General features: G+C 38.2%; 1 protein-coding gene across 5 annotated transcripts in view; it reads left to right on the forward strand.

Moving 5' to 3' along the window:
* The window catches only part of Marf1 (meiosis regulator and mRNA stability factor 1-like protein), a 1,146,796-nt gene that overhangs the window by 532,143 nt on the left and 599,855 nt on the right, over positions 1 to 14,798 (forward strand). For all 5 annotated transcript variants that reach the window (XM_090377798.1, XM_090377799.1, XM_090377800.1 and 2 more), the window contains one exon: positions 9,577 to 9,718. In XM_090377798.1, the coding sequence (XP_090233924.1) occupies positions 9,577 to 9,718 (142 nt within the window). The remainder of the gene's footprint in view (positions 1 to 9,576; positions 9,719 to 14,798) is intronic.

Here is a 14,798-nt window from a genome sequence, read left to right on the forward strand (position 1 = left end):
TAAATAGGAAAAATTATACGTAACAGACATTGAAGAACTTTTTTATTTTATTTGATGCACTTGGATATACAAACTTTTATATACAGTTATATTGAAAAAATGTTTTGTATTCATATTAAACATAAAAAATAAAATGTATTAGATATTACTTTTAGTAACGAACAAAAAAACGAAACAACAAATTTTCAGGTCAAAAATAAAGACTAAGAAAAAAATAATAATAAAATAATACTTATTCTTAAAAATAAAATAAATGAAACATTCTAGGAGTTATATAATGTAAGTATATTTAATACATTAAAGACATTTAAAGAGTAACTCTTCTGCATTTTTGTGCTGCAAATTCTTTTATTTGATCATCACATTGTAATTCTTTGGTTAAATCGCAGTTTATGGAAAGAATTGATAAATAATTTAATCTTTCATTCGTCATTGTTGTCCTATATTTGTTTTCTATATAGGACATCCTGAAGAAGGATCACTCCGCCTCACAGCTAGTGATTGGCAATGGCAAAAAAATTTTTAAGATTGTATAGCAATTTGGAAAAACATCGACAAGTTTCTTTTCATAAATTAGCTTGAATATATCACCGCATGGCTTAGTATGTAAGTAGGATTTTAACTGAATGCATTCATTGACTAAATGTTCGTCTATGTCATCCAAATAATAATCAAAAACATTACGTGCACTTTCAAAGTCAATATTTTCGATATTAATGTCTTGCAATTCCATTAAAAATTTGAATCTTTTGCTAAATTCCCCATAGACATGGCCTCTTCTGTATAAATTCATAATCCCGTTTAAATTTTTCTGCTCCATTTAGCGAAATTTTCTCTGTAGATTTATCCGAAAATTTTGAAGTAATACGTCTCTTTTTTAAATCACTGTATTCTTTTTCCACACCAGTACTTAATTTTTTTGGCTGTCTCCTCATATTCGTTTAGTTTGATCTGATTGTTCTCGTATGTTGCTCACGAACGCTTCTAATGAGGTAATTAATTTCTCACCTTCACACATGTCTAAACCTGTGGTCTGCACTTTTTTGTTAACTAAATTGAATCTCTAAAATTTCTTCCCAAAAAACAGTTAAAATCGCAGTTTCAAGTATCGCCAAATTATTATATAAATTCTGCGCCTCTCTTCGAAAATCAAGTTTCTCATCCATATTGTCACTAAACGTTTTTAATATGTTCATGATATCACCGTAACTATTTTTTAAAGCTCTAAGAGCATCATAGTGACAAGACCATCTAGTCTGGCTTAAACTTTTTATCGAAAATTTTAGTTTTGTTTCACGATTTAGAAGCTCCCACCTATGGGTAGTTTCAGAAAAGAAAACATATATTTGTTGCACTACTCCAAAAAAGTTCACAATTTGAGTTGCAACTTTAACCGCTTCCCCACCAACTAGATTTAGGGAATGCGTGGCACACGGCACATAATCAGCGCATTTATTTTTTTGTTTGAGATGTGCTTGCACACCATTGTATCGGCCGGACATATTTGCAGCATTGTCAAAAGACTGTCCTCTACAATTATCCAATGGCAGTCTATTTTTTTCTAGAAATTCTTGTAAGGAATTGAATAAGCCACTATGACAACTAATTTTGATGAAAGATACACATCTTTCATACACTTTTCCCTCAAAACAATATCGTACTATAATAGCTAGTTGGTCATTGTGGGACAGATCTGGTGTCGGGTCCATCACAATTGAGTAGTAATTTTAATCGTCACTATTTATTTCAGCTATAATTCTTTTTATTACTTGTTTTCCCATAATCTCTATTATTTGTTCATAAACTGTTTTTGATAAGTACGAGGTGAAAGGCTTTGGTTGCAGTTCTCGTTGTTGGATATGTTTGTGCATGAATGGATCGAACTCTGCTAATAATTCCAGAGCCCCCATAAAATTACCGCTGTACGGAGAGCCAAATATTTCCTCATGAACTCTGAATGCTAAGCCCCTTACACTTAAATATTTCACCACTGCAATAACACGTTTTAGGACATTGTGATGATATTCCGTATCTTTTCTTAGTTGCTCCTGCAACTGCTTGTCAATAACAGACATACTTTCTTTACTGTTTTAACCATACTAACAGTGATTTCTTATGTTAATTAGAATTTTTGTGACTTTCTAAACAAGGTCCTATATGTTTCCAGTCAGAGAGTCTGGTTGTGTATTGAGAAGGGACTTTAGAGAAAAGTTTGCAGACTAGAGAAAAAACACTTCCCATACTGGTAGAATAGCACAACCAAGATCTTTCCAGTAATTGACCATTTTTAATTTTTTTCCTAAAGTACTTATTTGAAAATTATCTGTTTTGTTCTTTGTAATTCCTTATTGAAACTGAATATATATTTTTTGCATCTTTAATTTGGAAATAAGTCATTTCATGTGAGAGACAGTTATTAATAAAATTATCATTTAACTGTGTAGGCCACAAACCTATGTCCATATTTAGCAAGCAACTCTGCATTTTCTAAAGCCTCTTCTGCCTCTTTATCACCATCTTCTTGCAAAACAGCAACAGAGACTTCAGAGAACTGGTCTGGTACTGAATGTCTGTCAGCGTCAACATTGTTTTTAGAGGGTTCTCGGTTGTGGTTCTAGTAATTCTTTGTTATTGTTATATACATTTTGTTTTTTCTGTTTCTCTTCGGTTAAGTTATTCTCTTTTCGCTTATTACTGCACCTATATCATTTAGATTCTCATTTTTATTTTCCAATACAAAAAAAAAAGTGAAATTTTGGCACGTTTACTACTTTCTTTTTCTCTATTTAATTGTATTTTTCATTTTTCAGCTCCGCTTTTATATTTTCTACCAGACATTTCTTTAGGTATTTATTTAATCTGAAAAGAAGTAATAAAAAAAAAAAACCTAAAAAAACAATCCACCACCATATTAGGTTAGTTGTCATTGTCAAGTAGGCAAGCTTATAGCTTACGCTGCTTACTAGTGCCTACCGCTCATTTAAATTAAATGGTGTCCAGTTATTTTTATTATGGCTCATTTCGAGGAAATGCAACAAACGATTGAATTTACGTGCCGACAAAAGATTTCCGGAGAGTGATTTAACTTATATTTATTTACTATTTAGCAAACTTTGCCAATACTTACCAGTGAAGAAACGAAGCATCTGAACAGTACACTTCACCGAACAAATGACTATTTAATATTCAGCTATACTGTACTATACATAACCTCAAATGCCAAACGGTGAGAGCTACGCTAAGCTAACATGCTTTAGACTTGCACTCCCATTCCGACGTTGCCACATTATTTGCATAATTGACAAATGATAAAGTATACTTTGATTTTACCGACTACCGACAGAGCCGTATTTACTCTCATTTAAAACATTGATATTTTATTCAAATCCAATAGTGTTGCAAACCAACAATTTAAACTTTATCTAGGTATGAAAAAATTTTGTGTAATTTATGTTTTTCTTAAATTTTTAATTTAAATTGTTTTTATTTTTATTTTTTTTATCCCGAAGGGGCCCCTTTGATTGAATGGGACACTGGGCTGCAGCCCATGAAGACCATGCCTAAATCCGCCCCTGACAGACAAGGTGTGATTTGCAAGAAATTTTTACCCGACGGGGAGAGATAGCCAATGCTGCATTCTACATATGGTGTTTCAAAGACTATTAAAATACATTTCCCAGGTGAAGCCATAATTTCTAGAGAAAGTAAGCTTCTTTTTGTGGCAAGGCACAATGGGCACAGTGCTCTTGCCCATTCAGCAGTTGTTCTGAAGACATTTCTAATAAAACAGGGCATGGTACAGATCAACCGTCTACCCTACGCTCCTGATTTAGCACCACTGGACTTCCTTTTTCCCAAGGTGAAAACTGGACCCAGAGGAAAAATATTTCAGAATGTTGGAGACATAAAGACGTAACTGCCAAACTGAACATTATCTCTTTGAATACCTTTGCTGACTCTTTTCAGAAAGTTTTTTTTACAATGGGATAATAAATGCATTCAGTCAGATGGTGGTTGCTTTGAATAAAAATAAAACCATTTTTGAGGTCCTTCATTTTGTGATTTTTTTTTTTTTTTTTTTTTATTTTGTTGCCCTAGTCGAGAAATTATTGCTACACCTCTTATTTCAATTTTACCGTGATCATACCACTTAAAGAAAAACAGAAGTGATACAAAGGGCACACTGATATTTGGTCATATTACAACTTGAAGTAATAGGTCTGCTATGAGTACAATCAATTTTACCATGATCATACCCCTTAAAGAAAAACAGAAGTGATACAAAAGGGCACACTGATATTTGGTCATATTACAACTTGAAGTAATAGATCTGCTATGAGTACAGTCATACAGTCATGAAGAGTTAATCCCTTTTGTTTTGTTTTTTCCATTCTTCCTTGTAGTGTTTGTGATGTATTTATACCAAAGGAGACTGACTGTGCATGATTAAAAAAGTCTAACACAATGCATTTTTATAATTTTGTTTTACTTGTACACAATTTCAGTCTTTTCAAAAATGAGTCAAAGTGCAAATAGTTGTATATAAGATGATTATATTCCTTTCATAGTTAACTTTCACTTTGTGCTCTTAATTAAAAACACACTCACTCAGTGCACCTTTCTCTATATAACAATATTAAATGTAGAGATATATTTAAACATTTAAATAGATAAATCCATGAATACATCTTTGAGTAAATCCCACATCGATATACTATGATCACTGCCACCTATTGATTATTTTATCTGCAGATTAAGAATCTGCAGACAAAATGAAATAAAATCTTCAGATGAAAAGTTTTTTGCTGATCTTGTTTGTTATCACTCCATCGTGCTGGATTATGAATTATTCCTCCTGTCACTCCAAAATGCTGGAATAGAATAGAAGACAGTTAATCAATAAAGTTCTGCTATTATGTGAGTGATAAAGTTTTAGTCAGTATCTAACATAATGAAAAATTAAAAGCTTCAATCAGAAGACATGATTTACTGGCCTATTCTGTTTGTCTGTTTGTGTATAGTTGTTCATTATACCCTTTGCAGTGATTAGGCCTATAACATGATCTAACTCTCATTTTTGTTTTTCCAATAATTATGTCACCCAAGCCAGGCTCGACATTGGACAGATCATCCATGTTGATTAGAAAAATGCACTTAGATTTTATGTACTCCTTTAATAATTTATACTATTTCTACATAATGGTGTCTTTTATGTGGAAATGGATATATGACGTCCATTTCCATTTACTTTTTTTCTGACAGAATCTCAATTATTTGTTATTTCAATCACAACTTGGTGATTCCCTTCAATCAGAAGGGAATCACCAAGAAAAAAAGAATGATGATGATATCCAGTTCAAGACCCTGGGTGTGCCAAGCCCATACTCACCAGATGTGACCCCCTGAGGTAATATACTTGCACTCTTTCCAGAATAATTCAGAATTCCATCAACTGCCAACTCTTAAACTATCTGAAAAACCTTCCATGTGATTAAGGATCACCAGTATGGTTTATGTTAATATGTCCATCATATTGTGACATTATTGGCTTATATTACTCGTCTTTGGTGGAAAAACTTGCTGAAACTCAATGATAGTAAATGGCCTTCTGCCTTTTCTAACTTCTCAACTAATGCTGGTGTTCCCAAGATTCAATTCTTTTTCCCACTCATGTTCTCTTATATATTAATGTGACCTTTCACTGACTGCCAGATTACCATACCCCACAACAACAGCAGCCTGTTGTTGTGGGGTATGGTAATCTGGCAGCTAATACACTCTACCTTACTCTCCCAATGGCAACAATCTTGGCATGAGCAGGTCACAAACAAACTATATCAGATAAAGCCTGTTATCTCAAATCTCTGAGTATGGGCTTGGCACACCCAGGGTCCTGAGCTGGATATCATCATTCTTCTCTTTCTTGGTGAATCCTTTCTACTTCTCTCTCTCTCTCTCTCTCTCTCTCTCTCAGGTAACTCGGGAATTCTGTTTTTGGCTGGTGCAGCATAAGCCTCAAGCTTCCTTGCACCATATAGCTAATAATAATAATAATAATCCAATACTGGTAGTAGAGTCTGCGCAGGAACCGTAGAGAGCAAGTTCTGACTTGTCTCTGCATAGGACTTAGTCGTCTTACGCATGCATTCTTGCTGAGGGCAGATAACTCTCCTAGGTGTGAGGATCGTAATACCTTTTTAACCATTTGCCATATTTTAACCGAATTTTAACAATATGCACAGCAACGTTTTATGTATTTTAATGTTTTTACCCATCTTACTAAGCCTTATAGACACAGTCAGATTTTATCTGACAACAACAATGTGTCAGCTGTTTTTAAGTTTTTAAAATAAGTAAACCTTTTCTCTTGTATTTAAATATGTTTATGTTAGTTTACCTTGACTATATTTATATTTCTATACAAATTGACATATTTTTAATGTTATAATGTATGGGACGTGGTTTTGGTGCATTATAGCCCTAGTTGCTAATGCGCCATCAAAACCCAAACAATCAAACAAACCTTTCACTGACTGGAAATCCTGTACATATTTTTTCTGATTATAGCAGACTACCTTTCACTTTGAGAAACTTTCCTTTCACAAAAGGTTTAACTTTTCAATTATCCTCCGTCAATTGCTTAAATGTTAATCACCAGTAGGTTGAAGAAAACTTGAACTTCAGTCATTCCAAAAAAAAAAACAGTCCTATTAGTATAGGTGCAGTAGACTCTTATTCACAAAAAGAGTCTACTGAACAAATATTAATCTTTAACAATCAGATTTCTAGACATCACTCTTATCTATTGAAATGATCTGGTTTCCCTCCAGTAATGAACAGCTGTCCTTGAGGTGCCACATATTTTTAAGTGTATAGTGGATACTCAGGTGATGATTAGCAACTTGGGCAAAACCGTGCATAGTGGTATTCATCTCTAGGATCAACATAAACTGAAACCTTTACCTTTACACCTGAAACCATCAGTGGTAAAGGGAAGGGTTTTTGCTTTTGTTAAAGGTGACTACAGTGGTCTCAGACAATTCTTAAATTCCAAATGTGAAGCATTCAAAGAATGAATTGCAGAAGCTACTAGGCTTTTCATACCGATTAAGAAATATTGTTCAAGGTTTAGGACTAATTGGATTTAAGATGAATTAATGAGACTCATGCAGAGAAGAAAAATTCAGAGGATGCATATAAATTATCAGGTAACACAGAAGCCTATGGCAGATATAAGCTAGTCTGTAATCAAGTCACAAAGGAGATCAGGCAAGCGAAGGCAGATTATGAGAAATCTTTGGCAAAGGTTGCTAAGAAAAACAGTAAGGACTTCTTTACTTATATAAACTATGGAAGGAAGGGGATGAATCAGATTTGTCCATTGATATCGATGGTTCGACAGTTGATGATCCTGCTGAGATAGCTGACAAACTGATTCTTTAGGGAAGTGAAGGACAGAAGCTTATTAAACTAACAGGAAGCTTAATGATTTTGTAAAAACTGAGATCAAAGTGGAGGAGAAATTGTTGAAGTTAGAGAGAGGAAAGGCATCTGGTGTGGATGGGATCTATCCAGTTATATTAAAGGAGGTGTCAAAGGAAGTAAGCAAACCCTTAGCCATAATTATGAGAGCATCCTTGGACTCGGGAGAAGTCCTCATGGACTGGAGATGTGAAAGTGTATCCTCAATTCACAAAGGGGGAATCAAAAGTTGACATGAATAATTACAGACCTGTTAGTTTAACTTCTGTTCCTGGGAAAATAATGGTGTCACTGGTTAAAGAAGCATTGCAGGATCATCTAGACAAGACTGCAGTAATAATCAGACACAGCATGGGTTTGTTAAGGGGAAAGTCTTGTCTGGCAAATTTGATTGGATACTATGATGTGGTTAGAAAGGAACTGGATGTGAAAAATAATTTTGATATCATATACTTGGATTTTAGAAAAGCCTTTGATACTGTTGTACGTGGAAGTATACTGTACAAATAGGAGCAGTGTGGCATTGGGGCAAATTACTGCTATGGATAAAGGGATGGTTGAGTGGGAGAAGACAGAGAGTGGTAATCAATGGACACTGCTCTTCATGGACTAATGTTATTAGTGGAGTCCTTCAGGGTTCAGTGTTGGGCCCACTGCTGTTTTGTATATTTGTTGATGGTATATCAGGCTTAATGTCGAAGTATGTAGGCAGATACAAAAGTTGGCAGGGGTGTTAATGACAGTAATGGCAGTGTGCAACTGCAACAGGATCTAGGACAGTTGGGTAGATTGGCTGAGAATGGCAACTGAAGTTTAACGTTGACAAATGCAAAGTTCTGCATGTGGTTAGAAGTAACCCCAGAGAAATGTACCAACTGTGTTGTTACTACACTTAGGATGGTATAAAATGAAAAAAAACCTGGGAGTAATTGTGTAGTCAGTTATGAAGCTTTCTGTGCAATGCAGACAGGGTGCCAGAGCTGATCATTGGGTATTGTCAATTATATACATTAATTTTGCTAGTAGAGAAAAGGAGGTGATTATCCTTTTGTATAAGGCAATGGTCGGGCCACACCTTGAGTACTGCATACATGTCTGGAGGCTTCATTTTTAAGAAGGATGTAGAGTTGCTTGAGCATATACAGATAAGGGCAACAAGATTGGTGAGGGGAACAAAGGGGTCCTCTTACCAAGGAAGGCTTAAGTTCTGCAAATTGCAGCAGTATGGAGACTATTCATCTGCGAGGTTGTTGTTGTTGTTTGGTTTTTAGGAGCATTAGCAACTAAGGCCGTATTGCTCTGGGGATAGGCGGTGGTCATTCCCTGACCTTTCCGCATCCTCCGTATTTGGTGGTCATGAGCTCGAACCCCGGTCTAATCAAAAAGCGTGTGCTTCGCACTGCTGCTCCTGCCCATTTGGCTACGGAGGCACCCATCTGCGAAGTTATCTGATTGAGGTGTATAAGGCCTTGAATGGATTGAGCACGCTGAATTCTGATGGGATTCTTCCGCTTGCTCATTTTACTAACCTGAGGGTGACATAAATTCAAATTGAGGAAAGTCAACTGTAGAATAGATGTGCGGAAATTTGCTTTTAGCCAGCGAGTAGTTGATTGCTGGAACAAGCTTCCATCTGTCGTTTCGAAAGTTGATAGCTTAAATAAATTCGAGCAGAAACTGGACATTCTTTTAGAGGGAATGGATGCGGGAAAAATTTTTTTTTTTTTTTTTTTTGATTGGTGCTACATAAGCTCATGCTTATTTTCTTGCATCACAGGTTTCTGCAACTACTACTACTTAGCATTTAATACTCAGCCTCGGTCCTCAGTGGAAGCATAATGATTCTATCATCAAAAATGGAACAGTTTTATATGATGCAAACTACTGCATTGAAATCTTCCTCCCTTCTTGCCATTCTTTAGTATCAATGAACTCTGAGTACTTTAATAAATTAGTGGAGCAGTATATTATAGCAATTTTGATAACTTGTTTAGATGCCAGAAAATTTTAGAGACATTTCCAGGATTGTTTCTTGAAGTTAAAGTGAACATCACTTCATTTCAGAGGAAGTCTGAAAATATATATTAATTTTAGGTATCATCGAAGTATAAGTGTGTCGGAGCTCTATAAGATGCGGGAAGCTGTTATTATTCAAGAGGATGCTTCGGGACGTATGGTGTGCTTAAACCTCGAATATCGCAACACTCCATCTCCAGCAGATTCTGATAGTTCTCAGGTAATTTTAAGACATAACAGTGGTATTCTCACTGAAAGCATAAATTTCTAATTTTCTTAACATGTGTAAATATTAATCTTTTAACCTTATTCTTGTAAGTTTATTATGGCAAGTTGCTGCTTTCAACTTGGCACCTATTTATAAAAATCAAGTTGATCCTTTAACTACATGTAACTTGTAGTTAAAGGATCAATTCAATTATAAAATATTAAATATTTCAGCATAATTAATCCTTTAACTATAGCTCACTCTCCTCATTAGCAAGATTTGAGAAGATTCATATAATTTGAATTTCTGTTCAAATTTTATAAAATTTAGAATATATATATATATATATATAAGGTATACAGTATGTTCATGTCAGACGGCTCCTGGGATTTCTCCCATCTCCACGTGTGTTCGCTGTATCGAGGACAGGACACTGTCAAGCCAAAGATTTGAAAGTGTGTAGGCCACGTCTGTGCAGTGTGATGTGTTGTGCCCATTGTTTACCCAGCTTATTGGCCTGACGTTGCCCGCACCTCACCACATGGAGGCTAGCTGGGTGTGTGTCCAGAATCATGACAAGTTGCTCTGACAGGTCCTGCCACCTAGTTTCCTGGGATTTCAGTGGCTAGGACCTAAAAAAAAAAAAAAAAAAAAAAAATCCATGCGTTTGATGTTAATTCTTAATGAGATTGCTGTTAGGACATCGCTGGTTGGGGTTGAACACTACAGAGATGTGTTAAAAGGCCTAATAGGTGTGGCAAAATTTTGTTATTAAATTTAGACGTGTGGGCTGTATGCTAGATGAAAGATAGTGGGAGGGAGTGGAGGCTGAAGACTGGGGGTGGAAGTAGAAGTAAGGGGTCGATAGAGGAGATGACCCCTGCTAGGCAGTGTGGCAAGCCCATGCCACACCAGAGGGAAGTTTGGATGGCAGGTGAGGGAGACTAAGAAAAGTTCTCTGCCTTGGATAGGATATACAGGTAGAGTGGGTGAGAGGCAGAATTATGGGAACAATAGAGAAGGCGACCCTAGGTGAGGTAGGCCCATGCCTCACCAGGCGAAGAGATCGGTCGGCAGGGGATTGATATTGATATTTATTACTTAAAGCAGTCCCAGCCAACTAATGGCAGCCCTGCTGTCAGTTACACATAATTTAGCAGTACTCTTATATACTCCCTCTCCTGTTTGCCTAAGTACAGGGAGAGAAAAAACCTGCCATGACCAAAAAAGATTGATATGAACAAATTGAAAAAATAATCAAATTACAAAAAAAATAAAATATACATATAATTAAATTTCAGACAAAGTCCAAACTTCGTTGGAAAGATCTGCATCACAGTCTCTTGGAAAGCCAGCAGCGCTAGGAGCTGCCGAGAAGAGAAATACAGCGCCAGGAGCTGCTGAGAGCAGAAATTCCAGCACAAGGAGCTGCCGAGAAGAGAAATACCAGCACAAGGAGCTGAAGTTGCAGTGGATATAGCAGACTCAAGCCTCCACAATTTCACAGAACTTTAGGTAATTGAGCACAAGTAGCTGGAGTTGCAGTGGATGTAGCAAACTCAAGCCTCCACGATTTCACAGAATTCTAGGAAATTCGGCATACATCATACCGCATTACAAATCCAAGGCTTCCAGCTGCAGAAGAGTCTTCCGCCTAAGAAATATTGCAGTTTCAAAGGCTTGGAAAGCCAAGAAGTTCTCCTGTTTATCAACTAGAATTGTCTTGCAGCCTTCTGCCATAAGATTGAGATTACTAACCCGAGATACCAATTCAATTCATAGATCGCAGTATTCCTCACAGTTGTACATAATGTTCCCATGATTCTCTTTCGCCATAATTGCAACTAGATCTTTCATTAATTCCTAAGTCATGCAACTTTGCATTAATGGAACCATGACCAGTTAATAAAAACATAGCTTGTAAGTTTGGAGCAAACCATTTGAATTTTATCGAGGCTGCATTTCTTAAATCTGGGTCGGCAGGGAAGGAAGGAAACAGGGCATGTCTCTTCTCCCTCCTGCCGGGGATAGGGAATTAAAGATGAATAGGGTTAGGGTACCCCATTCAGATCGCCATATAGCATTTGGCAGGAGAGCTGCTGGTGGTCCTAGCCCGTTCCCATCCATGTGGTATTCACATCACTATTGTTTATAAAGTCATTTCTTATTGATTTGACTTTAGATCCACTTCAGGATTTAGTGCCTTGATCATTGGAGGCCACTGGGTTTCAGACATCTTCTGTGGGACATTTTCCTCTGAAGTTTGTCCATTTCCTTATTGTGTCAGTGGCTGGTTGCGGTTCACTGCGATAAGAGCTCTCCGTCTTGTGAACAAGGCCAGTGCATAGTTGGTGAAAGCTTGATATTCCTCCGTGGTGTCCAAGATGTGGTGCTTCTGGCTAGATACTGGTAGATACTGTATTTTGGTGATGAATGCACTGTGGAGGTCATCATAGAGCTGGCAATCATGCATGAGGTGCTGCCAGCACTACAGCCACCTGCAGGTGCAGGTAGAATTTTCCTGTATTCCAAGTAGGGATAGCTTTGCTTTCAAAGCTCCGTGTCCTGTCCGAAGGTATGTTATTTGTTGTTGTTTGGTTTTTAGGAGCATTAGCAACTAAGGCCATATTGCTCCGGGATATGCGGTGGTCATTCCCTGACCTTTCTGCATCCTCCGTATTTGTTAGTGACAGGCTCGAACCCCAGTCCAATCAAGAAGCGTGTGCTATGCACTGCTGCTCCTTCCCACCTGGCTACGGATGCGCCAACATGTTACTTGTAAGCCCGGGGAGAACTAGGATGGGGAGTTGGGCAAAATCCGGCCAATGTTGGGCAGAAACTTTCTGGTGATTTTGCATTTTTAAGGTGCCCATCTGTCCTGCCACACCTACAGCAGGTGAGCATGCAACTTTTTCTTCTCCATAGACTTGCTATTGCTGATGTTGGTGGTGAATCCCAAACGTGTATGGGATACCCTTGTTCAAGTGATGTGTGAGGCCCCGTTAAATGATGTCCAGTGGGAGGTCGTCATAGAGCTAGCAATAATGCATGAGATGCTGCCAGCTCTCCAGCCGCCCGCAGGTGCAGGTGGGACTTGCAGGGCATATATCAATCACTGATCAATCCTTGACCATTACTTAAGCTTGCAGCATATGCTGCAAGCTTGAGTAATGGTCAAGGATTGATCGGTGAATCAAGTCAGTGATTAGTTTATTGAAAACAGTTGTGACTTTGTGATTCCACGCACCAGATGCATACGTGACTATTGGGGTGAAGATGGTTTTATAGAAAAGATGTAGCACTCGCCTGTCTAGGCCCCAGTCTCTGCGAGTGACTCTGGCAAACAGTGCGGTGTACCATCTGACTTTTGTGCACAAGTATTTCAGGTCGTCCTGAATGATAGGTTTGGATCTAGGATCATGCCTAGGTACTTTAGCTGCTTTGAGAATTTAATTGTTTTCTGGTCAATCTTGATTTGTGGAGGCAGCCTGATTTTGAGACACCCCTTGAACAGGATGGAGTTTCTTTGCAGGTGATATTCTAAGTTGATTTTGCTTTGCCCATTCATGAAGGGTGGCCAGAGCCTGGTTTGCCAATGTCTCCAGTTGTGCCCTTGAGTCCGCTGACACTGTTAGTATGAAGCCATCAGCAAAGGCCTGTGATTTTACCTCGTCAAGGTCTATGGCTAGAAAGGAGACCATTACTACGTTCCACAGTAGTGGTCCAAGGACGAACCATGTGGACAGCTGCGAAATGTCTACAAATTGACAATTCCTGGGGATTGTCAATTTGTAGACAATTCCCCAGGGGTTCTCGTTTCCCATAGTGGAGACTAGGTGCTCCCAAGATTGCTGTTTACAGCTTCTGATTTGAGCGATGTAAGTGTTCCTTGCTTCTTTGTAGCGTTGTTGGAGTTCTTCGACCTCCTCTGTAAGCCAGGAGCGCCTGGCCTGCTGGAAGGCCTTTCTTCTGGTTTGTGCTTCTTTCTGGAGTCGCTGCAGTTCACAGGGCACAGCCCCAGGGGTTCGATTTTCTTTTTAATAGCGATGTCACTTGTGTGCGTTATGATCTCTGTTTTCTTGCTTTGGAGGTGATCTGGATCTTTGAAGCGCTCAAGCTCCCTCTATCTCTGTTGTATCCTGGTTTTTAAGGTAGTTTGGAAGAGTTCCCAGTTCCCATATCTGTGAGTGATTTGTCTAGCTGCAGATACCCTAACCAGTGATCTGTTGAATTGGAATGTAATTCCAATGATTGGATGTTGCCCAGGCCTCTTGGACAGACCAGCCAGTCGTATTATTAGCGATGTTCCTGGAAGCCAAGGAGACATCTATGGTGGCCTCTCACAGTGTATTACTGAATGTGGGCAAATTGTTTGGTTGGTTAAATACTGTCAGTGTTGAATTTGCAAGGAACTCTTCCGATCTAGTTCCATTTCTGGTGGTATGTCTGTCTGGCGTGTGACTATGCCACATTGGTGACCAGCAGTTCACATCTGCACTAACTATAATTTTAGTGTTGGGAAGGGTTTCAGCAGCCAGTTGGTGGTATCTTATGGCAAAGGTAGTGTCTTCACTCTGGCGACAGTAGAGGGCAAAAACACAAAATGCCCCCAGAGCTGGGGGTGGGGGGGGCACATGCAGCCCAGGCTGTGCAAAGCCGTGTGATTTTGGTCATGGTAATATCCGGATTTCTGACTGCGACCCATGGCGTGTCGTCCTCGAATTGTACTTTCTTGTAGGTCAGGGGGTACTATCTTCATGTGCGAGTATGGCTCTTGTATTATCATGATGTCTACATTCTCTTCTTCACCCTTGATATGGATCTGATCTACTACCACCCTGGCCCTCTGTGCATTGATCTGCAGAAATTTTACCTCTGTAGCGTTGTATACTCTAAGGCACGTCCCCATAATCCAGCCTGGATTGGAACAGCCACATGTTCACAGAAACGGTTATTGTCCCAATTTACATATACTCTGGGTGTTTAATTCTTTCCATGCTGCAGGCCCAAGTTCAATTATCCAGTTTCGTTGAGTGCTGTCCTTGGACTTGGTTGAATATTTTGGTGTCAGCAGTTTGTCCCTTCTGAGATA

The sequence above is a fragment of the Mastigoproctus giganteus genome, chromosome 7, assembly GCF_048544385.1.
Source record: "Mastigoproctus giganteus isolate SK-2022 chromosome 7, ASM4854438v1, whole genome shotgun sequence".
Taxonomy (NCBI): Eukaryota; Metazoa; Arthropoda; class Arachnida; order Uropygi; family Thelyphonidae; genus Mastigoproctus; species Mastigoproctus giganteus.